General features: G+C 37.1%; 1 protein-coding gene across 2 annotated transcripts in view; it reads right to left on the bottom strand.

The window, feature by feature from the left end:
- The window catches only part of USP24 (ubiquitin specific peptidase 24), a 71,251-nt gene that overhangs the window by 27,327 nt on the left and 18,810 nt on the right, over positions 1-25,114 (bottom strand). For both annotated transcript variants that reach the window (XM_062580985.1, XM_062580986.1), the window contains exons 8-36: positions 24,303-24,368; positions 22,961-23,035; positions 22,003-22,161; positions 20,685-20,799; positions 20,068-20,171; positions 16,022-16,129; positions 15,506-15,601; positions 15,241-15,402; positions 13,261-13,368; positions 12,504-12,653; positions 11,615-11,746; positions 10,947-11,058; positions 10,627-10,703; positions 9,616-9,756; positions 9,406-9,459; positions 9,093-9,208; positions 8,383-8,449; positions 8,103-8,213; positions 7,630-7,728; positions 7,379-7,549; positions 6,663-6,748; positions 6,417-6,510; positions 5,999-6,154; positions 3,480-3,577; positions 2,600-2,695; positions 2,220-2,448; positions 1,047-1,206; positions 656-811; positions 12-82 (exon numbers count right to left, since the gene is read on the bottom strand). In XM_062580985.1, coding sequence (XP_062436969.1) covers positions 12-82; positions 656-811; positions 1,047-1,206; positions 2,220-2,448; positions 2,600-2,695; positions 3,480-3,577; positions 5,999-6,154; positions 6,417-6,510; positions 6,663-6,748; positions 7,379-7,549; positions 7,630-7,728; positions 8,103-8,213; positions 8,383-8,449; positions 9,093-9,208; positions 9,406-9,459; positions 9,616-9,756; positions 10,627-10,703; positions 10,947-11,058; positions 11,615-11,746; positions 12,504-12,653; positions 13,261-13,368; positions 15,241-15,402; positions 15,506-15,601; positions 16,022-16,129; positions 20,068-20,171; positions 20,685-20,799; positions 22,003-22,161; positions 22,961-23,035; positions 24,303-24,368 — 3,369 coding nt within the window. The remainder of the gene's footprint in view (positions 1-11; positions 83-655; positions 812-1,046; positions 1,207-2,219; positions 2,449-2,599; positions 2,696-3,479; positions 3,578-5,998; positions 6,155-6,416; positions 6,511-6,662; positions 6,749-7,378; positions 7,550-7,629; positions 7,729-8,102; positions 8,214-8,382; positions 8,450-9,092; positions 9,209-9,405; positions 9,460-9,615; positions 9,757-10,626; positions 10,704-10,946; positions 11,059-11,614; positions 11,747-12,503; positions 12,654-13,260; positions 13,369-15,240; positions 15,403-15,505; positions 15,602-16,021; positions 16,130-20,067; positions 20,172-20,684; positions 20,800-22,002; positions 22,162-22,960; positions 23,036-24,302; positions 24,369-25,114) is intronic.

The raw sequence follows: 25,114 nt of genomic DNA, 5'->3' as shown, positions 1-25,114 counted from the left end.
GAGACCCTCACCTCAGCACTTGGTGATCCAAGCAGTATGTCAATGATGAAATCAGCAACACAAGGCAAATTGTAGAAAGATCCTAGAATAAAAGGATACCAAGCTATTTTTAAGCAACTATTCAAAATAAGTCAGCTATTGATCTACATTAAAATAGCACAGGACCCCCCCGTCAGCACTAAAGACCAGTAATGGGTATTTGCACGATCCTCCATCTCCTTCCCTCTCCAGAGACTGGCACCATGTTATAACCACACTTTCCTCTCCTTCTACCACCGCCAACACTTACACTTCCTTGTACACAAAGGTTCAAGTACTAAACATTCAGCTATGCAAACAGTAGCACTTGCAGAAGTGTGCACTTCAAAGCCAGTACAACTATTTATATACTAGCAATAAGTTATTACAGTAAGATCACTGTTTAGGCACAGCATCACATGCTTTGTTTTACACCATCTACTCTTCAGTCCTGGAAAAAAAAATGTGCGTGTGCGTGCATGTCTTTTCCCCCCCCCTTCAAAAGCATGTTTGAGAGTCGAGACAACTTGAGTTAGAAGCTTCTTGTGATTTCTGTTTTTAAATACTTGTTCATCTTCAAAAAAATCTTTCCCCACCTTATACTCCAAACAGTGACTAATCAAATTCCATTTCATACCTAGCTGCTGACTACGTAGCTGAAGGCAGGTAACTAATAGAGACAAGGCTTCTCCAGCAATCAGAGCATCTTTGGTGGATACGGACTGCTGTCTCACACAGATGCCAGCATGCAGTGCTGTTGGTTCTCCTTCACTTCCTGAACTGCAATTACTTCCTGCATTAAGAAAGAAATAAGTGCTAGGATCCATTACATTTTTTTCAGGTATTTTCAGTGTCCCATCAAAACCTCCAAACCAACCAACCAAAAAAATTACCTTAAACCTCTCCAAATGCCACATGAGTATTCAGTTTTTTTCTGAAATCTTGTAAGTTAACAAACTCAGCTTCAAGTTTTTCAAGTATTAGATTAAGAATAAACTGCATACTTGTTTAGAGATAGAGTTAACTACCTGAGCTGCTAAGTCTATTTCGAATCCCAGCAGGAAATAAAGTGTTGCTTTCTTTTATTGGCTGACTACTTCCCACAAGGTCTAGCCGTCCTGCAGCAGCAGCCCAAGAGAGTCGCATGAAGCAAGCCACTGTGGAAGTGAAATCATTCACCTCCATAGTCTGAAGGAACAGGAAACAATAGTTATTTCCATCACATTCAACTACCTTTGTTAATCACAGGGATAAGAGGAATGCATCTTCAAGACTGCATGAAATTTCCACTCGCATTTTTTTTCTTCTTCTCCCTCCTCTAAGCAGGCTCAAGGATGTAAGAATCTTTCTTCTCAGGAAGGAGAGATTAGTATTGCTTCCTAAATAGGAAATCATTTGTTTTTGAAGTCTCCATTTTAGATACCCTTTTCCTCTATCTGGAGCTAGGCACACTAATTTCAGTCATACTTATCTGTCAGGCAAGCACTGGCTAAAAGCCTAAGATAGTATACTAATTATATTAACTGTGAAGTTTCTTTCAACTGGACTCAACTTTCAAACAAGTTGAGTTCCTCCTTTCAGATCGGATTGTTTCAGCTAGACACTCTAAAATTCATTACAGTGACAGAGAGGACAGAGAGTGACAGAGGGGAAAACAGGGTGTTCTTATCTTAAGCTATTGAGAATAAAAGTTAGTTGCTTCTCCCCCTCCACCCTGGTATCATCAAGCAAATCTAATTTTTAAATGAACAATTTGATACATGAAACTCCCCCAAAATTTCTAATTCAAAGAAACAGACTATAAACTGTGAGTTCACACAGGTACCTTCTCCCTTCTATTCCTAGAAGATTAACTTGCTTGGGTTAAAAGGTGTGACTGAAAATAAAACCTTAAGAGGAATATTTCTATGCAGCTCTACATTTCTGGTGTGCATCTTTGGGGTACTCTTTCCTCTTGCACAGCAGTGATACGTCAACTAATCAGTTTACTAACCAAATAATTCTTAAGCCTAAGTTTAATGTTAAAATTCAGACGATCACAGGGAAGAGAAACAGATGGCCTGAATTTTAAGAGGCTTTTAAATGGAGCCTGGGTAAGAATGAGTACAAAAGGTGGATTCTCGAGTAAAATATCCAAGAGTTGCAGAGCTGTCACTAGATCACACTGCTAAGTCACCATAAATTATCAAATGTCTCCTTACTTGTATGGCAACTCTTGCCGCTGGTATGATTTCTTCTACTCTAATGGAGGATCTATCCGACACAGAGAGTTGTCGGTAGGATGATTTCTCTGGTGTTCCACAGATGGACATCTGCCTACTTGCTTGTCGGCTGACGTTACGGAATGGACGTGAGGACAACGCTTCCACCCCATCTTTAATGAAATCCTCATCCAGTAAGGTAGGCATTGTCTGGCCAACAAGCAAGAACCTACAATCACAGAGCAAGAACATGAGGCTTATTTTTGAATGTTCACAGCTAGGAAATGAAACAAATTAAAGCATCATTTAGTCTCAAATTTTACAAGCCATATTCCAAAAAGCATGAATAGAGGACTAACTGATAAAAGGCGATTACATACCTTGCAAGTTGCAGGCAGATGGAATAGACTCCCTGTCTTGTTTCATAGTCTACTTCTGATGGAATGGAATCTCTCTGCATCACGTTCACCACCAAACTTAAGAACAGATTAAGAGACAGGATCTGTTTGAAAGTGTTTCACTTCAGGACATAGCTGTAATTTACCCCCATGCTTTCCTAAACTCCTTTTCTGTCAGCTGAGTGCCAGTTAAAACTGCCAAAATGGCATCTTTGGAGGCTAACATTCCTATTTTCCCCTCGTAAATCTGCAAGCTAGAGATTTCCGTTCATGTTAGAAGATGTTTCATGATCCACAGAAGGGAGGAAAGAAAAAAAATAGTAAGAGCAAAATATACTTGACAAAGTACATTGGCATCAGCACAAGCAGTACTACAATGTCTTCCAAACTACTCACACTATGTCTTAACTTTCATCTGAAGAACCTGGATTTATGCGAAGGGTTAAGTTTAATTTGTTTCCAATGCATGATCTAGGCTACAACTACTAAAAATGCCCAATAGTATATGTGCTGGAGATAGTTTGTATAATATGCATACTTGCAATTTGAGCTGAAACAGTTTAATGCTAACTACCCAAATATTAACTATCACAATAAAAGTTTATACTTCTCAAGGTTATATATATACATCTAGCTTTATTTTTGGGTTTATCACCATATACTCTATTACTATGATAGCTACAGTAGCTTTTCAAGAAGTCAGTAATGAAAGGTCTGACTTGGATGGATTTTTACCTTTTCAAAAAGCTGATCGCTATACATGTGTGCTACAGCACACACAACTGAGTAAAAGGAAATCAGAAACCACACAGAACTGTTAACTAAAAATATTTTAAATGGCATCAAGATATTGAAATCTAACCTCAAACCTCCTGCTCTGAGGAAGTTTTCACAGAAAGATTTGGCACAGTTCCTTGCCATTTCATCATCTGCAGTTGGCATCAGCTTAGAGCTCAGTACCTGGAAGGGGGGTGCAGGAAGAAAGAAATCTTAGTATTATTTAATTGCTGAAGGTTAAGAATATTTCTGTTGTATTTCCACTATTAAGGAAGTAATTCACTGTAGAGCAATATGAAGCTCTAATCAGTAAAGGGGAATCACATTAACAATATTCAGGACAAAAAAGGGCTATTACAGATATTTATTCTGTATCAAAGGGCATTTAGTCCTCATTGCTGTTCACACATAAAGAGGAAGGACAAGGTGTCTACTCTAGCATGTAGAATGTGTCTGCAGGTTCAGTAGGTGTTCCTTAATAGCTCAAATCCTCTTCCCTTCTACATTTTCAGTTGACAATATCCCCGAAAACACCCTATAGATGATTTGCATCTTAACACATGATTTTTAAGGGTGTCCTGAAACATGGCAACTGTTTTTATAAACACCAGTCCAGGCAACTCTATCGCCCTGATGAACAACATCACTGTATTGTTCCTCTTGTTTTAAGTCAGCACTAAATTTCACACAGTGCAATTACAACCAGAAACAGCCATATAGAAGCCTGCAGTCCACGGGGATTAGATACCAGGTACATTAAAAACAAAACAAACAAACAAAAAAAAATATATATATATATATAAGTGAAATTAATTTTACCATCAAATTAGATTATAATCAAGTTATTTACTTCTTTGAAAAGTCCCTTTGGCATGTACAGCCATTGGAAAACAAAATACATCCTTTTCAGGCTTACAGGTCTAAAGAAAAGATATAGAGCTCCAGGTATAAAAATGTTATTACTACAGTGCAGAATAGAACTTGGAACATCTGTAACATTTAATTTTCATCTCTTTCATACAATCTGCAAGTTTTCTGTATATGTATTTCAGAGAGCAGTTACCCTAATATGCCAGTCTGTATCCCATAGTTTCAACAAATTACCAGTGTGAAAGGATAAACAATGACATTATATTTTGCTAAGAGACCTTATCTTCTAATGTGTTTGAATGGACTTGAGGAACAATCTACTCATGTAATCTACACATCTAGCCCAATTTACTTTTTCTCATCCCTTGCCAGGAAAGCAAGCAACTTATCACTTGCTTTCATTATTTTCTCTGGCACAGAAGCAGCAGATAGGTTATATTACAGTATGATGAGACTGCTGCCAATTCAACAAGATATCCTTGCTGTGATATGCTAAACCATTTGCTTTTGTTTGTAGAACTTGTCAACATATTTTAGAGTCATAACCAATCATCTTTCATTCCAGCTGGACAGAAAAGGGGAAGAATCCTGAAACGCTGCTGTAATATGACTACAGAGCGTAGAAAAACAAAAGAACTCTAATAATATTAGTCTGCAGAAGCCCAAAAGAAAACAAACATTAGAAAATTCCTATAGTAATGTTGATGCACACAGTGATATGGAACAGTGACTTTATCCATTATTTCTAGAGCTGCTGACAACCAGTCTTTGAACTTTAAATCGTTCATTTCTGTAATGAGTCCTTATAAACAGTGGAACCTGCTAGCAGAACTATAAACTGCCCAGTTTTCTAGCATGTTCAGACTAATGCACTCTAACAATGACATTGGCTGAACCCTCTTATACTCTTCAAAATCCATGCGCTGAACCCTTGGAAAGAGTCTACTCACAGGGTCCAATCCAGTGTTTTGGAGTGCTGGATACAAAACTCCCTAAGAAGTCTACAGAAGTCCTATGAGATAAGAAATTGTATGTATTCCTAAGTAAAAAAAACCCTGCATATTTGGACAGTACATTCTTTACAACTCAATGTTTCTCTTTAAAACATTCCTCCTCAGTAACTACAGATATAATATGGTAGGCTTATCTAGCAGGAATATTAGTATTCTTTTTTGCCAGCTCCCCTCAGAATCTCTATTACTCTCTCTTAAAATGATCGGTCTTTCATAAAGGTTTGCGTAAACTCAACCAAACTAAACAACAGCTTTCATTCATTTTTAGAAGAGCTGAAATTTTATGTATAATGAAATCATACATTCAGAGTTTCTGGAGATTCAGGCAGAAGTTTTACCTAATCAGCAAGGACTTTCATGTTTCTATGCTCCTCTCCACATAATTTAGAATACTCCCTCCACCTTGCAAATCAGAACAGGAAAGGCCTGGCTTCACAGCAAATTCTAAGGGGGAACTCACTTTTCTTCTCATACTCTGTGTGGAATTTGTGACATGCAAGAAAGCAGACCACAACATGACAAAAATGAGATTTGCACTTTGAATAATAACCCTGTCATCACAGATTTGAGGCTCCCTGCAAGAAACTTTCAACTACTTAAGTATCGGTCCTAACCCCCCCCCCCAAACAACAACAAAACAAACAAAAAACCCACCAAAACACCTCCCCAACCAACCAACAAAAAAATCCACAAGCAGAAAACGATGAATTTGGTTACTCACTTCTAAATTGTAGAGCACTCTGAAGGTAGACATGCCTGGAGCGAAAGATCTGAAAAGACTTTCTAGTATTGAACTAGCACTGGGCTGATGCTGGTGTTTTGAAGACAAAGATGGGGATTTTGAAGACTGAGAAGTTGATTCTGACAGCAGCGTTTTCTAGGACAAACACACCAAGGAAGAAAGTCTTAGAACACTGCATTTCATTGCAATTGGCAATACATCTCCTAATCCCAGTAATAACCATCTAGCCTCCAATTGCTTGGAAATAAGTCATTCATCCTTAAGGTAAGCATTATTTTGCTGTAGAATTTCAAACTTTTCACAGATCATCATCTTACAGAGAATTTAAGAAACTTCATAGTAAAATCCTTTTTGTTAAGCTCACCAAGATTAGTTACTGTTTAATTCATAATAATACCTTCCTTCCCAGGGAATCAAGCTGATCAAGGGCCTCCTGAATAGCTGGGTCAGTGGGAATCAACAGTAGAAGCTTCCTTACTCTCAGCGTTATTCTGAAAAGTTACCACAAGTTACTTGTGTAAAATACAGCTTACTCAGCCACACCATGTCTAGGTGGGCGCATAAGCACAGTAAAATAAGGAGCTAATAGAACATCCCACCACCAGCACTTCTTCAGTATTTAATAACCATTTAGTTTGTTTACCTTGGCTCCTCTAGATTGGCAAGCTGGTAAAGCATATCAAACACATTACACACGAGAGCCATGACTACTCCAGGGAGGGACTTTTCCTAAGGATTAAGCAGAAATACAAATATTTTTTTCCCCACCTTGTTTTAAGTTACTTAACAGGGCTCTTCATTAAAGCAATTCACCCAGGTGCTAGCCTGACTCAGGGAAATCTCATCTACCTTCTAGCCTGAGACAACATTTGACTTTTGCCATTAACCCATTTCTCTTAGCAACAAATTTCTGAAGCCGGTTATTTAGAGTTCATGTACAAAGCAGACCAGTAGTCTGAACATGCTAGCTGATACATCTTAGTTCATTTTCACACTTTAGCTTTATCAGAGGAAACTCCTCACCTCCTTCCAAATATGCAAACTCAAAATTAAATCAAATGAATCTCATACGTTTAAAGGTTTAATGAAAGAATGTGTAGAGATTAATAAATACTAAGGGAACCTTAGGTGACTGAATGCATTTTAAAAAATAAAATCCATATGCTTAAGGCAAGTGTTTTTAAATATTTTGTTTCAATCACAGTTTGAAAGCAAACCAGAGCTGCTAAGGATTAGATACTCAAGCTGATGTGAACAGCTTCTGCTTCAGCTTACTCCACCTCTTCGATCCCAGCTGTGGCTTCTTCTCAAAAAGAAAAGAAAAAACCTGAGGGCAGACTTTAGGCTATTATGTTTTACCTGTTCCATTGCATAGGATGAACTGAAGACACTGCTGCTGTTGCTGGAACTAGTTGAGGAATCTGCAGAGCTTCCTGATGGAGTGCCACTTCCCGATGTTTTTACTGTAAGGACTTGTTCATCAGAAAAGCCCAGCTGGTGGAGCAGTTTCTGATCTTTATTTACAGTTAGCTACAAGAAAAATTTATCATTTAGCTCTGGAGAAGAGAGTTAAATTAATAAAGAATGAGAACACTTTGTAGTAAACATACCAGGCTGTCGTTGGCAAATATCTGTATATTATCAACAGGAGAATTCAACATCTTTGCTATCTTCCACCTGACACTCCCTACTGTTTCATTGCTATGAGCCTGTAAAATTAAATGACACTTGTTTGGTCAAGCTGATTGAGCAATAAATCCTAAAAGAAAGAAATCTTCTATTAACATTTTATTGCTCCTCTACAGTGGATTACAAGGGTATCGTCCACAAAATACATTGACTAAGGAAAAAAAATTGTCTTTCCTATCCCAGGAGGACGATCTCTCTCCTCTTACCTCCTCCCAGCACTTTCATTATGGTATCCTTGTATACTTGTTCAACATTTTCAGATAAATTTTTTCAAGTTGACCATAGGTCACAAAACAAACAAAACCTTCTTCTGCTCAGTCCAGGAATCAAAAACAAACAAAAAGAATAGTAGCTACATGATTAACATAGTATCACACAACCTGTGTACACATACCTCTACGGTGAAGGTATCTTTGGTAGACTCATATGTAATATTAAGTGTTAAAAGATGTCCATGGAAAGAGGCACCATGAGGTAGAATAGTTCGAGGAACAGAATAAAGGTCCTACCGGAAGAGAAGGACAATGTTGAAGAGAGTCCTTGAAAACAAAGACAGTTTTATGATGGTATGTAACAAAGCTGCTACAGCTGCATAGGCTGAAATAGCTTTTACTGTTTAAATATATTAGAAGTTACATTTTTAACTTCACCTAGTAAGAAATTACATATCTTACCTCTATAGTTATCACATAACGCTCTGCCAACAGCAACAGTCTCTCAATTATTACAAGTTTAGTTGACCTAGGGATAAGCAGCCAAAACAAGAGTAACTTGTCTCAGAGATTAATTTTCAACGACCACAGGTAACTATCATGAATTAGCTGTTTTCAAACACAACTCCTTAAAGCTGGTCCTTAAAGCTGAGGGTAATCAGGCTGAAATTAACTAGCAAAACAGGGCAAGAAGCTTGCATTACAATTACTCATGACACTTGAGTCTTACTGAGCTTCAGAAGAAGCTTCATATTTCTAGATGACCCACTCTGTGCTTACATAAGCCATACTCATTGAAGTACACATAAGCACAGCAAAAGGATGAAAAGTGCTCCTTCTCTCCTACTAAAAAGAAAAAAAAAAACTGTTGCCCATAAAAATCTTATCAAATCTATCCCCCGAAGTTTAGATGACTTTGGCACTCTGACTTTCAGTCTGTTTTTCCACACAGGTTTTGTTAGAATTTGTGGAGCTTAAATTACATTTTAATTGGAATATTTAACTGAGAAGCTACCAGAATATACCACCACCAATACTGAGAAGAAATCATAGAACACAAAATTTTCAGCTAACACAGTCTCATAACAATTTATTTAGCACTCAAAATCACATGCAAAGTAGCTTGTAGTAAACAGTCACTGTTATATTTATCCCTTTAAAGGCCGACTTGCCTGTAAGGAGACTGAACTGATGTTGCTACCGTAGGCATAGCAGTTGCTGTAAGCATTTTTGTAGCTCTTGTAACAGCATGTGTTAATGTTGGACCACCGAGTGCTGAACTGGCTGCCTAGAATATAAAGTAGAGTGCAAGTGTTGGTTTATATTTATGATTAGCATGTTCTGGAGAGCTAAGAGAACAAGAAGTACTTGTGGAAAGAAAATTTTCTTTAAATAAAATTATCACAGTTAATTATTCTAATGCTACAACATAAAACAGGAGAAGGATGCAATGAAACAATTAAACAATGAAAATTTGTCCTTTACCTCTAATCGCGTGTAACAATCAGCAATGAATTTCTTGTGCAGTGAGACTGAATCCTGAAGATACAAAGGACAAATGAATCAGAATGTAAGAAGTCAGTCATTGGAATTGCTGATAAAAAGCATCACATGCTGGGCTCTAACAGTTTATCATCATGCAGAGCATTAAATACCTGACTGCCAAAACACTTTCTCATTCTAATATATGCTTACCTTTTTCAATCTAGGTGTTAGATTAATATAACTGTAATTTATTATTAATTGAATAGCTTCATTGGCAATTTCTTCATCAGGTGACTCCATTGCTATTTTCCAAATGAAATCCATTCCTATTAATTCCAGTTTTTCTACACTCTACACAAGAAAGAACAAGAGTAAGATCTAATTAGGTTTATTATATATATATAAGTGAGTTCAAATGTGGGAACAAATCGTGTTCCATCTGCTGGAAAAGTACCATTTGAATTGATCTTAAAAACTGCCGCTGTTAAGTTTTGACACAGTGGAAACTGAAATCAATAGCAGCAAGCTTACATATTTACACTACAAACAAAATGTTTGTTTACAAGTGGATAAACAAGTTCTGAAGAACACATTCAGTCAAGTCAATTGAAGAAATACAGACCTCAAGAACACAGCGAAATTTAATCAGGGATAGAAATATTTCACAAAAATCAAAGTGGTAACTAACCACAGAATAAATTCTCACAAAGCCTGCTGTGAAAACTTGGCAAAGTATTATGCATTTGAGCTAAATTAACCCTCTGTGATATAGATCTAGAATGCCTTTGGAAAACTATTTAATATACAACCCTTAAGAAAAACAGCAAAGGATCACAGAGTTAAAATGATTGTAGGTTAGAATGTAAATGTGATAAGACTAAATCTCTTGTAGAGAAGACAAAAACGGAATAGAATAATTTTCCTTCTAAAGAGAAGCAAAAGATGTGCACTAAAACTGTGGGTTCTTAACAAAAGAATTAGCCCATTCACTTCTTCTGCAAAGTTTTAGAAGTTACATACTAACTTCTAGCAATCAGCAGCCAGTTTTCTCCCATAACTTTGGGGTTTTAACTTCAGAATTTAAAAATATTAATGCTACAAAGACCATCTGCATATCAGTACAAATATGACCACATCAAACAACTCCTAAAGAATCCTTGTCTTACCCCCTCCCATGCCCAAGAGGCCGCAAGTATGAGACTGAATTTGCAGAACACTCACCAACTGAGTTCCTTGCCTCTTTAGTCGATGGTCACACAGATTCACATTTTCAAAGAAAGTCTTAAATAAACTAAAACCTGCAAGTAAAAAAGGTGCAAGCTTTTTATTTAAAGTTAAAAGTTTCTATGTTTTTTTTTTTTAAATGAAGATATCACACGCAAAGATTATCTTTTTCTTCTACAACTATTAAAAATTCAGAATGACAGAAACAAATCCCTTTATAATGTTGATCTCTAAAACTGTTTGGATATTTAATTTAGAGGATTAAAAAGCAAGTTTCTGATAATTCAAAGGTCTCTTCACCATAATCATTTTCATACCATTCATAGTAATTTCATATGACTCCAGTTTAAGAATTTTCTCTTTGAAGAGCTGCTGTTGTACATCACTCTCTAGATCATGCTGTCCTTTTGTAAACCACTCAAAGCACATCTGTGAATGAAAGGCAGAAATATTTAATCCATTGTCACTGCAAATATTTTAGTTTGACAATGCTGTATAAAACTGTCAGGTACTACAGCAATTCATTACACAAGCATGTGGTCATTTTTACCTTCAGCATGAGGTTCAAAGTCTCACACAGTAGCCATACACTTTATATGCGCTGTACTGCAACATTAGAGTACTTAATAGCTATCTTTCACCCAAATAACCCTGAATGTCTCTCACATGACTCCGTAAACTTTCAGGTGGTGCTCTTCAAGTGGGCATCAATAAACACACAACTGATCTCCTGGCTGACATTCCTCTTCCAGTCAAGTTAATGTTAAAATGTTAATGTTAAAAGAGCATCCTAGTCATAAGCAAACATGTAACAGCAGTTCCACCAACTTACACAAAGCACATAACACAGGATTACTCTGTGTTTGTTGCTCATGTTTTAACATAAACAACATGCTTCATGTTTCTTCAACAAGTACACACACTGTTCACAATCTATTAAATTCCACTCCCCAACCACAGATACCACTTTTCAAATTTTTCTTACCTCTCGGTCTAACTCACAAACATCCTGGCCAGTTACAAGGCATTCCCAGATCTCCCTGGCACGATTCCAGCCCAAATAAAGGGTGGCTTCTTGCAGAAAAAATGCTAAAAATTTTAGATGTGCTTCCAAATACTGAAAAAGAAGAAATAAAAACTCAAGGCTTTTCCTTCCAAAACAAGGACTTTAAACATTCAAAGTACAGTTTGATTTTTCTTTTCTGTTTTTGGTAACTTAATTGTCTAGTAACAGCATGCTCTGCAAAGCCTGGAGAACCAGAGACTGATTCTATGTGAAGCTTTATTTTATTTTACACTGTTTTTAACATGACCTTTTTTTGGTTATCTTTTAAAAAAAGGCATACTCAATTCATCTTGGATTTTCTATTGCTTTAGTAACTACTTACTGTCAAATAATATCAATAAAGTCACAGTCTAATAAAATCCAAAGCTCAGTAGCAAACTGTTACAAGCTATCTGTGTGCGCATCCTCTTATGTCCTGACTTGTAAATCTGTTTCAGGTTTTTAGTGGTCTGTATCAAATTCAAAGATAAAATCTATACATGGCAGTAAAACTCAGGCTAGTAGAGAAGCTGAAATAAGGAGGTGCTAGGGCGGAGAGATGTAGCACTCAATTAAAGACTTTATTAGGAAACCAGTAGGACTGATGTTTGGCCACCCTTGCTCTATAATATTATAACAAGGCTACAGTAAGACTTAATGGATAAATATTAGAACTATAAATACAAACTTGTGTATTTGTTCAACGGAGGGAACGTTCACTTTTGGAATTCCCTGGTATGTAGCATTACAATCTTGTGCAACTTGTTCAGTGATAAACAACAACGTATTTTCAAAATACTAAAGTAGGAAAAAATTCAGGGTTCAATACCTCCCGGTAAGTGTATCTGCCATCCACTAATGTTGCTCCAATGAGCCCTCCTGGACCTGCCACAGATGCAGCCAAACGATGGCATGATATTAGGCTTCCTGTCACCAACTTCACTATTTCAAAATTTTTCTTTAAGTCTTGAATAATGCTCTTGGCAAAAAAAAAAAAAAAATTTTAAGACAATACAGAAACAGGCACCCACATGCACATAGAATTCTGCTCTTCTGTAGATTTTTTTTTTTTTTTTTGAGAGGAGGAAATGCTGCCCCCTCACCAGATTCAGCTGTAACCTTCCAAATACCCCTATTCCTCTGATGTTATTGTTTTCAGCACTGCCTAAGAATGCATACTGCAGATTGCAAAACCAAGTCCCACACCTCCGCTTAGCTGCAGTATAACACACATGGCCTGCAGGTATTTTAGTCTCTTTTCCAAGCATCAGTGTCAAATAACAACTTCAAATTCAGTTACAAACTAGCTCGTCTAAACATTAGCTATCATAATTTCTTAACAGAGCCCTGTTTGGTTAATAATTCTACAAAAAGCTAAGAATTAAATAAGCCAATCCAGACACATCAAGCAGAAATTATACATACGTAAACAGACAGCACACATCACCTCTACTTGAGGATTTTGTCTATGCTATATCACTATACTGTACACCTCTTTTTTCTTCTAAACACACAAACTATGTTCCAGAGAAGCAGAAGCCTTGCAGGTATAACGTTTTCAAGAACATCTCGGCACACGTTCTTACCTTGTCTTGCTTTTGGTAAGTTTGCTTAATAAACGAGCGTGTGATTTCATGGAGCTGACGCAAAGCTGGCACCACCCACACAAACTGAGGATTGTTATGCTGGGATGACTAGTAGTAAGAAAGGTAAGAACAATTACACATGTGTACATGCTAAACAATGGATTAACATCCTCTTAGATTCCTAGATGCCTAATGATTTCTCTTAATGCCCCCATTTCAAAACAACAATCATCAGTTCAGAAGGCTTCAGTTATACTTGTTCCTGGTCTCTTTCCGAGAGTACCAAAGGTGCCCTCCTTCCTCTTCTACAAGCAACCCTTTGACACTCAGATACACTATTCTGCCATCTTTATTATTAGCCCAAAGTACCACCTCTTTGCTAGAAAACATGCAAATTAAGTAGAGGGAAAGAGGAAAAAAAAAAAAAAAGAAAAAAACTCAATTGCACCAGTGCGATGATAACCACCACCTTTTTCGATTAGGCAGTCACGATAGGAGATGAGGGGCCTGTCAGGGCATAAAAGGGCAAATATGGTCAAAGGAGGGCACTTGTTGCTAGAGCAGGACTGATGAAAGAACAAACCTGAGGTAGTACTGAGGATTAAAAGGTAAGAAATTTGTGATTGGTGCAATAAGGAGCCCTGGGATAGGAAGCAAAGTATATTTAAGCTGCATGTTAGAAAAGATCCTACAAATTATAGAGTACCCGCCTACCTCATTGTAAGAACTGCTCATCACGTTTCTGGAAGGCTTCATTTTCTGTAAAGTTTGACCACACAAACCAGTACTGAGGTTGTTTTTTTTTTCTTTTTTTTTTCAAAGTGATGTCTGGTTTAAACATTGACGGCAATCAATGCCACCTACTTAGAGGGAACTCAAGTAACCTAACCATGTAACAGAGGGCTCTGCTGAAGACTCCCTCATGTATTTGAGTGCTGCCTTAATATAACATTCCCTCTCAGTCTATACTTCATTCCTCCTAATGCAGATAAATAAGAAAATAATGTGTTTTTAAATATCCACTTTGTTTACCATGGTCCCTTCCAGCCTGTTTAGTTACAGCTTTCCTTTAGTGATCCCCACTGCAGCACCTCTGCCAAGGCCCCTGCCAGAATTTTATTAAACTAAATGCAAGAACAGGAAAGGCAGGAGAAAACTCCAAATTCTACAGATACTGAGAATCCAAAGTTTGAAATCTGTAGCTCTAAGCACACACACACACAAACAATGCTAAGTATCAAGAAGGCAACATACAGTGCCCTCTAAACAACTAAAATCCTCTCCAGGTGCCACAGGACAGACAGAGCCTTGTTTACCATAGAAGAAATAAGTGAAGCACAAGCATTTTTCTTTACAGGTTTGTTTAAGACTGAAAAAAAGGCAGAAGCATTCCTGATGACCTCTAGGGAAAATGCCTGTTATGTGAGCAGCGCAGCATAGAGTATGGGCAGTCTTTTAAGCCATGCATGCCTCTGCTGCTGCCAGGAAACATCTTAGCACAGGCAGCTGCAAAAATGAGTTCTTCATGTTAGACAAAAAGAGTACAAATATTCTATTCAAATACAAAATTATTATGATTTAAATATCAATTTACATTCTGAGACTTATTTAATGGCCATGCCAGAACACATGCTTTACTCTAAGAAAAATAATCTAGGGTCTCACATGAAAGGGGCAGTTAAAATCAGTATTTTAACATACCTTTATAGTGGTTCCATTTGCAAATTCTAACCTTGGGCCCATCCTGGTAGTTTCCCATAAACTGATCACTCCTTGTGCTGAAAATTTGTTTAAAACAAAGGCAAGAGACTTACTATGAGTCTCATGGTCAACAAACTGGCTCACACAAAGCCTACCCCTCTGGTGGACTCCCCAAGGTAAGAACTTACAGATGGGACTTGCAATTTGCGCATCTTGAAAGAAAAGGGCAACATCAAGACTAGATAACTTGTGACTTCGAAAAAGATAAAACAAACCAACCCTCTTGATATCCTCTATGCATTTGATGATGTAGCTTCTTTTGATTGCCTCTTTCACTGCATAGGCATCACTGAGGATTGTCAGATGTTCCTCTAAGGCCTGCTGAATAAGGCTACAAGGCAATGTTGGAAGATGAGCCAGCTCCCAAAGCACCTCCAGAACCTAGAGGAAGAAAAGCAAGCTCAGTCAGCACCTAGTAACTGCAAAGGCAAGAAACTCTACATTTTACCCAGGAAAAAAGAGATTTTATTTCACATTCACATACCTTTCCAGTGGTTGACTCCACCCGAGCTTCTCGACCAATGCGCCCTATCAGACTCAACAACTTCTGTCGCACTCTATCACTTTCCGTCTCCCAGCTCTGTACAGCAATGAAATAACATTTACTATTACAACAGCAAGCATTGTCACTCTTAAGTCTCAAGTGTACAGAGAAATATAATTTACAATTGTCTTACTGCTGTACAATCAAAATACAAAAAAGTATGTTTCCACCATGCATATTTTCTCATTTTTGTCACCGAGAGTTACAGTACTCGTTTGCCCAACTGTTATCCAAATATGTGCTATAAAAGATTATATCTAATCATTAAAAAAGAATCTCATTTTAAGTACCTGAGCACTGAATATATAATGCACTTAAAAATCTAAGTCAATTAGCAGCACAGTACCAGACCAGCCATTTGGTTTAAAATCAATATGTTAAACTAAAGAATATGCATGTACAAGTATGTCTCATCAATTCTCCTCCTAACAAATATAAATCCATGTGAAAACTTACCTTTTGGATAAGAACAAATAAGTGATTCAGCTGATCAGAGCTGAACTTGACAGCAGCTGCAGCAATAATGGTATGTATGTTTTCAATCACAGTGGAGGATTGCCCTGACTGAAAAGAGAAAGGAAACACAAGATGGTAGGTCTTTATTCCAAAGAAAGTAGAGGAAAATCTTCATGGGGGCATTATCCTGCTATTCCTACTAACAGAGAAAGAGGAACAGCTTCTGACATGAACAACGGTAGATAACTTGACACTACTACTCATTCCACTAGTAGGAAGGCCTTGAAAAGTAATTCTAAAGCGCAGCCGAACAAGCTAGTCTGCCAACGTCCAGTGGAAGGAGCAAAACAACGATCTTCCCCGCACCTTTTGCGAAGCAGCTAACTTTGTGCAAGTGTTACATTGATAATGCAGAACAGATGTGAACTAGCTTAGCTAAACACTGACTGAAATACAACTATTTCAGTGATATGCAACTAATTCCCTTTTAGATAAGGAAACAGGCAAGAACATAATCATCTGAATCATCAAACTGCAAAAAATAAAATGGATTGTTCTGAAGAAATTATTGTGGTGGAAGACTTGGAAGTAGATGGAAAAATATACAGCACTCAGATGCAGTTTTTGGTTTATTGTTATTAGCTGATGAGCCTGAAACACACAAGAAAAGAGTAATATTTCAACAGGAAGTTAACGATGCTATCTGAAATCATCTAGCCTACCATGCTGACCACAGTAGCTTGTTTTCCTCTCTATACTGCACATACATTTTTCAAGGCCATTCTTGAAAGTCAAGAATTATTTCTGGTTACAAACATAAACACCATGATCTTAGTACTTCTGGAATATCCCCAAGAAATCATTTCCGTCAAATAAACCCAAACTCTGGGTCTTACACAGACTTCATGATATTTGCTGAAATACAACTTTCTTTAAATACTGCAGTAATTAAATACTAACCCACGTATCACACACCAAATCTCTCAAATCATTCACTAGCAATCTGATCATTGCTCGAGAAGGGGAAGCAAAGTCTAGGGTTCAGAACTGAGGACCCATGAAGGGAACAGTCTGCCAACAGTTCATTCCCACCTCTTGGGGAAAAGAGCTCCACCCCAAGCACTTCTGTTTAGTTCAGAATTGGTTGTAGTACTGAGGCCTAAAGCAGGAACTTAACATTTCATTTCATGAACACAGGAACAAGCACCTTAACAGTCATAACATCTGAAGAGAACGAAGGAAGGGAAATTTTACTTGATCTTTAGGCTTCTGTTTTTACTCAGACAAAATGTTTTACATTACTGTTACTTCTGCATTAACTTGGAGACACTGATTTCATAAATCAAACTCTGCTGAACCTAACTTGTACTCTGTCCCACAACTAATTAAAGCCAAAGCAAGGAAAACCAGGTAAAATATCCATTCTGACGATAATTGTATTTTCTTACTCTATACCTCAATAACCTTCTCTGTATTTCCCCTGCAAAAGAAAAGTTCACCTGGGAACTTAGCCAGCCTGCTTTCATCCCTTGAGCACCATGTTTCTTCCAGTAGTCCTGGAAGTTTCCTCTCCAAATGATCATGAAATAGCAAAAATCAGAAGGATTTGCTCAAATTAGGGTATATAAAACTGCTTTCAATAACGCAGACAGGACTCAATGGCGGAGGCATTTTTAATCATTATACATTAGATAGCAATCTGAAGGATGGAAATATCATTCAAATATAACAGTGTATTCAAGAAACAGCTGCAAAGAACCATAAAAATCCCAAAGATCCTCCAAAGTGAATAAGCTTTTATCAAAGCAGACCACTGTAAAGCAAACCAGCAGGAACTGAAGAAAGCCTACGTGAAATTCTCCTGACAAAATCAGGATGCAAATATTTACTTGGGTTTCCTTGATGGGAAGTTTGAGAAGTCTTAGATATTACTCTTCAGGCTATTTCTACTTGCAACTTCTCTATAGGACTGTGAGGAAGAGGGGGGAAGAGACAGAAACCAGCTGCATCATTCTTACAGTATCTCCAAAATGCTGCAATGGTGCATAGTGTTGTAACTGTGCCAGCAGCTAATAGGTCACTGAAGACTCAAGCTACTTTACTTAAACTTGCTGTACCAGACAGTATTTAAGTTCTTTAATATATTCCTAATCAAAGAACTCTCTAGAACAGCATCTCCATGTCAAACTAATTTTCTTTTCAAGCACTAAGTACCTGGAAGAGACAAGAACTGTGAATCAATGCTGGTTCTCAAAGAGGAAATTTCTTCGTTTTTCTAATTCCGTATGTTGTATAATCAGGATAAATTTAATTTCTTAAAGCCATTATACTGCTCAAATCTACACGGACAGTAATGCTCATTTAGCATTGAGTCTGACCTCAGCACTTCCACTTGAAAAGACTTTGAGGCACAGAAAGGCTATTTCTGGAGTTGGATGGGAGATACATTTGTAGGAAGTAAAACTATCCAGTATAAGGGCAGACTCTCTTTTCAGTATTCCTATTTCCAGGCCAATGTCTAGGCAACACAAACAGCACCATTTTCATTACTTAACTAAGTTCACATGTGTAGTGCTCTATCTCTGACACTCTAAGGCTTTTCTCCCCCCCCCCCTTATTTTTTTTTTTTTTTTTTTTTTTTTTTAAGAGCAATACAAAACCTCCTCCCACACTGATAGGAGCACCATGGTAACAACAGTCAGGAGGGGGAAGAAGTTGCATTTTAATAAAGAATATATATAAAATGAGCTTGAATCATGCTTTGGCAAAATTAAGCATGCAAATCTTGCTATCATGCCTAAATGTGCAACAGAACTGACAGAATCTCCAGAGAGTTTAGCTCAAATCTTCAATACTTGGACAGGGAAATTAATATCCTCAGGGCATGGTCATTAGTCTAGACAATTTCTCTATCACCTCTTTCAAGCTATCTCTTATTCCAAGTCAGATATTTTTGCAGCTCTCTTACGGATGAAATTCTACCCTTTGCAACAAGTGTAAGATTTAAGCTGTGTTACAAGAGACTGTCAGAACAGTTAATTTTAAATAGTAAAGGAAGAACTAAGAAAAAGACTTTCTTTGCATTAACATACTACAAAACTCTCAACACCTCCACTTTTCAACGGAGATGCTTATACAATAAAACAGGAGTTCACACCATGACACCATTTTCTCCGTGTCTTGGTGCATCAAAAGTGAAACCTCCACTACCAACAAAAAGAATACATTCTTTAGTAGGATGTTAGCAGCATCCAAGATAAATTTAAACAATAGTTTAGCAATTAAAATTAATTTTTAATAATAAAGAGACTTTAAATATAAGAGATTACAATCAACTTCCTGTAGATACAACTTGGAATGTTCCTGTGAACATGTGCTGGCTGTTAAGGAACAAGTGTGTCTAATAATCTGAGAAAATACTCTTTGCACCTGTTTTTAACTGTCTTGAAAGCCAGGAAGAGACATATAAATTCTAGAATTTGTGTTAATCAAAAGCACCAAATTTCAAAGTCAGAGAAGAAAGCCAAAATAGAAAAAGGGAATATAATAAGAAATGTAGTGTCTTCTTCAGCACCTCAACTGTAGAAATGGTGTGTAGCCTTTGAATGCAGAATTCAAACACCTCATACTCCTGCACCAGCATCTGTATTTCTTTTTGCTTTCGTGCAAATAAATCTTATTTCAAATTGTGTGAAGTTGCCCCAACAGTCTAGCCAAAGTTTGAAAACACTAGAACTTACTACACTGATTCTTTAAGAGGTCTAGCTCCGGGATGGTATAGAATTCTTGGTTGACAAAACTCTTGTGAGGAAGTTCTTGCTGGGCCTCTGAGGTAGGTGCAATGTTCACAGAAATAAAAATGAAGTTGAAGGGAATTTACCCTGATAATGAAGCGTACTAACACTGTACTATATGTCCCTCAGGGAACGAGGAAAGCAAATACAATCCAGCAGATAAATGAACAGCTAAGGAACTTGGTAATACAAGGCATTTATTTTTGTAATGTGGCCTAAAGCATCTGCCTAATCTTAACCTTGGCATCTTACCTGTATTCTCCAAATTTTAGTGAGCTCATCTAAAGACAGTTTACTGCCCAGCAGTTCAATAATTCCCTTTATACGATCACAGTATTGTGCTTGGTCTATATTACCTATGAAATAAGGAGAGGCAGCTGAATTAATATTTTAAAACAATATTAAATATGCTGAATATATAATAATAAACTAGTTACTTTAAAAGGGACAACAACAAAACTACCTTCATTTGAAAGTTCTTTATCTATTATTACAGGCAAATCTCTCAGTCTAAAGAAAAAGTAAGCTTTTTAACTTTTAGCCTGTTTTAGTTCATTCATTGGACAGTACTTTACACCTGTATGGTCCTACTGTTTGGAAAAAGAACTCTTCTCTTTTTTCTAGTGGTTAACAACACAGATAAACAGAGTGAAAACCACAGATAGAAGACATCTGCACATCTGGATGTTAGTAGCAGTATTTGCAGAGTTTTTCTCATCACCAAAATCGAGTAAAAAAAAAAAAAACCACCAAACTTTGAACTCCTTTGTTAAAAAGGTTCCATTAAAAACATACTGAAAAGCACAGACCAACTTCTTAAATTCAAGATATTCAAAGCAGATGGCAAAAGTCTTTATGGAACTGCTTACCTTCTAGGGCAATTGACAGGACAGAATTTTCTACTAGCCAGTTTAGTAATCTGTCTGTATCTATTGCATTCTTCACAGATTTTGCTATGGTACTGTCTTCTATTAGTTTGGTTACCTAGGAATTGTAAAACATGAAATTCTTAGGATGCTCCCTACATACATTATGCACATGAACATTGAAATCCATTCAAGAAATGTACTCAATGCTTACTATGAAGCTTAAATTTGAGTACTTTCAAGCACAGAAGAGTGTTTTTACTTCTTTTTAAAAAAGAATAAGCTGTTCAAAGGCAAATTACTAACCAGAAACAGTTTCTTGGCATCAGTCTCTGATGCAGCAGCTTCTTAGTCCCATTCTGATACAGAAAATACAGCATGTGCTGCAAATTTCTTTAGATATACCAGAAATGGGTTATGTCAGGCTTCTGCCTGTGACACTCAGATTAGTGCCCTATTTTTATCCAATATGGAACTGACACAAGCTCCTCTCTCTAGGGAGAAAGCTGGAGAAAGTACATTTCTGCTAAAGCCTTCAAAAGCTAGTTTTGTAACTTCACCAAGGATACTCAACATTTATGACTAAGAACCAAACAATGACGTTTAACATCTCAATCTTTCCTTAAGCAGAGAAACAAAAACCCTAGAGACTCAAAAATACCTTACATCTCTGCATTCTTGGTGCATTATTAAATAGTACAAGTTCCAGAAGAGACGAATGAACAACCAAGCAAACAACTTGTACTCCCATGACAGAGAAACTGTCTTCCTCTGAAGAGCCTAGCACAAAGAGTCCTGGTCCATAAAGTAAGGCTGCTAAGTGCTACTACAATGTCCATATGTTACAGTAAAGAAAAGCAATGACATAGTGTGATGGGATAATTGAGCACAACTTGACTGAGAACACCAATGCAGCACTAAATCTCATGAAATATTTTTTTCTCTGTAAGAGGAGGAAGAGAGAAAAGGGATATCCTATAGGATGCCCTGAATTATCAGAGTGATCCTGAAGTGAATTCTCATAAATAGCACAGGCTACTGCTTATAAGTGAATTTGAAATTGCAGTTTTAAAAAAAAGCTTCAAATTATGGGTGGGTGTTTTCTAATTGGGAGGCCACAGTCCTTACACGGGCTACTAATACTACAAACAGTTGTCACCTTACCTTCCCACGGTACTTATTACAAACTAAGTGCTCGCTAAGGCAATATAATTTGTTAGGACACCTTGTGTCCCCTTGTTTTTAAGGTTACGGTTCTGATGATTTACTAACAGTCCATCTCAGATGCACACACAGCAAAACACACAAAAAGCAAACTTACTTCTTTGAGGGAATTCATTTTTGCACTGAAGTGAGGAGATTTTAACATGCGCAATAGAATGTCCAGCCGTAAGTCATCTACTGCAGTTACCAAATCAGGTTGGAAACGCATACACAGCAGTTTGATACCAGACAAGAGCTCAGGGATACTGACTAGTCTCTGTTTAAAACAGCAAAAAAAGGACAGGCATTACTATTTTTGCTATTATGCTGCAGACTTTAGTGATTCACAGAGAATAGGCTTAATGAACCAATACAGATTGCTTAAGTTATAAAGCACAGTACTATGGATATCTGAAAGTAGTAATTCTACATTTAGAAACCATAAGGTTTCTCTGGTTAAGCTGCATTCTCTTGCTATAAATTCAGTACTCTTAAGTGCTTCTCTGCAGATGCACAGCCACTGCATACTTTCCAGTATGTATTTCTAAGCCTAAGTAAAGAGTCAAAGCTAGAAAATTTATTAGAATTGATTGCTAGATTTGATAGTTTGATATAATGCACGAGGCAGTCACAAGTTGCACGGAAATTATATCAACAACTACCAAATTCTTAGAAACAAACAGCTAGTGTGGCAGTTCTATCTACAAAAGCAGTTCTAAACTTTTTAGAATCAACAAAATGCACAGAAGTTAAGAACTTCAGATATCAAGCACCTTCAAGTCAACTAGAGAAGTGGGCATTCAGCACACAACAGAAGTGGGCCTACAGAAAGGTATCTAATAATTACTGTGGGAAAGTATTTTAAAAACGGTCATATAACACCATATACCTACTGAAGAGAATTTAATATGGAACTGAGGAAATGCAGAGTGGCTACTCTTCAATGTTTTGTGCTATGCCATTCAGTCACAATTCGGAACAGGCTATATTTATGTCAGTGCAAAGGAAGATATTTTCTTGTCTATACTGCCAGCACTTCCAAGACACAGAGTACGTTCTTCCTAAGTATACAATACCTTATCTTTCAGGTCCTTCTCTTCTACATTCTGTACATATTTAATCATTTTGTGAATGACTGGATCCAGCATAGGCTAAAAAATGCAAAGGAAAAAAAAAAAAAAAAAAAAGACGACAATCATTTTAGGCTTCCTGAAATCAATTACATTATTCAGATGATCTGGCTGCAGTAGAACGAAACACTTCACTTAAAGTTCACAATTATCTTAAGACAAAGCAACACGTACAAACATACAAACTATCCTGCCAGGTGTGTGCAGAAAAGATGTAATTAGAGTAAAAAGCCAACTTCAGACCACTGCAGTACAGGCTAAAAGAAATGACCTTTCAAAATGCATCAGTGAGACACACATGGCTTTTTGATTTCCAACGGCTTCTTACCTGTTTCCTCTTCAAATAAAGACTTTCAGTCACATACTAAACTGGCAGTTTTTGTAGGTAAGTGTAGATATGCAGCCATGAGCAAATCTGCATGTGTGCATAGATCGTATGATTTTTTTCTCTGTACCCAAATTTTCCTGGTGAAAACTCTCAGAAACATGTGCTAGATCTCAGCCAGAAAGTTAGAAACAAAATTCATCCACTAAACTGTTTTCTCACATGCTTTATACTGATACAGCTTATTAATGACAGTGGCATAATTTCTCCCTCTTGCAGTTATAAATGAAAGATTAAAGGTATCTGTGCTTGGAAAATGAACCCGAACATTGTCCAAGCTCTCTACCCATCACCCTCAGAATATGTCAAGAAATTACTCTGAAATTTTTTCTACCTTCTTAAAATACCCATTCAACAACCCTTCTGTTTGTTCAGTGGTGACTAACTTCTCGCTGGGCAACACACAGTACTTCCAGTCTCCTTCTGCATTTGGTTCCTAAATCAGTAAGTGAAAGAAAGCTTCTTTCCTTGATGTAGTGTTTCACATGGCCTTGCTCAGTTTCAAGAATTGAGCCTATTGGCTATTAATTGTATCTTGTGAGAAGCTACACACTGCCTCACAAAGAGCAAGCTTTGAATTCAGTCCAAAAACAGATGCTGGACATTCATCCAAAACAGGCATTCTCAAAAGGATTCCTATGCTTTATGCAAAAGGAGTTTGCAAGACTTTTGAGACCAGTCACCAGTTTCATATCACCACAGCTTTAAATCAATTTTCAGTGTGTTTGCTTGTTTGTTTTCAAATTCCTAGAATAAAAAGAACAGGGCCTGTGTGGTCACCTTTCTAATATTACGCTGTCTGAGAACACAGAAAGCCCCATCTAAATCTCAGCAAACTACTACAACCACATGTTTCAAGGCTTTGTTATTTGCTGAAAAGCATTCATAATAAAGGCATTTTACCTGTACTACAGAAGAGTTGAGATATTCTGCACAAACTCCGAATGGCTGAACTAACGCAGAGATTGCCTGAAAGAAATAAAGCAAATTTTTAGGGGGAGATAAAAGGTCTTTCCAGAGCTAGTGATCTACAGCTTAGAAGGCAAATGCAGGTGAACAAATATTATCCATCTCACATCATAATTTTGAGTAACCTGTTACAAATTGATTCTGTTGTGCAACTCCTTGACAACAAGGCATGGTCCAGGAAAGAGGTTTACTCTATGGCATGCACTATGTATCATATATTTTTGCTTGAAAGAAAAAGCGCCTTCTCAGTTTTCACTAGTCTCAGGCCTTTCATCATTCTGTTAAATCTCACAGTCTAATCATGTTTTAGCCACAGAAGTATACAGAAATAAAATGGACTTATATTTGGGTTGCTCTCTACAGCACTGATAAGTGTGAATGCGAAACTTAAGTGAGAAGTTATATGGTGAATTTCTTTCCTGAAGCATTAAACACACGGAAGTATTTGTAAATATGTCACGTAAGCATCAAGATTTCTTCAGTGCATCATTTTCAAATGATATCTATTTTCAGGATACTAAGAGTTTGAAGACTTTCATTTGCCAATACAGCATACCAAAATTGGCTTCCTCCTCATAAAAGGTAAAGGACTATAAAATTGAGTGTGCACCACTGCAATCAAAGGCCCAAGTTAAGTGATGCTGAACAAAACCTTCCTCCTAAGCAAGAAGTTATTAGTCATCAAGGAAAGTCAAAGTTTCTATTACAGTATCAAGATTTAAATCGAGTTTCCTTATTCTGTTATG

The sequence above is a fragment of the Rhea pennata genome, chromosome 8, assembly GCF_028389875.1.
Source record: "Rhea pennata isolate bPtePen1 chromosome 8, bPtePen1.pri, whole genome shotgun sequence".
Taxonomy (NCBI): Eukaryota; Metazoa; Chordata; class Aves; order Rheiformes; family Rheidae; genus Rhea; species Rhea pennata.
Note: the sequence above shows the minus strand (reverse complement) of the source record. Positions and strands in the feature narration are given on the sequence as shown.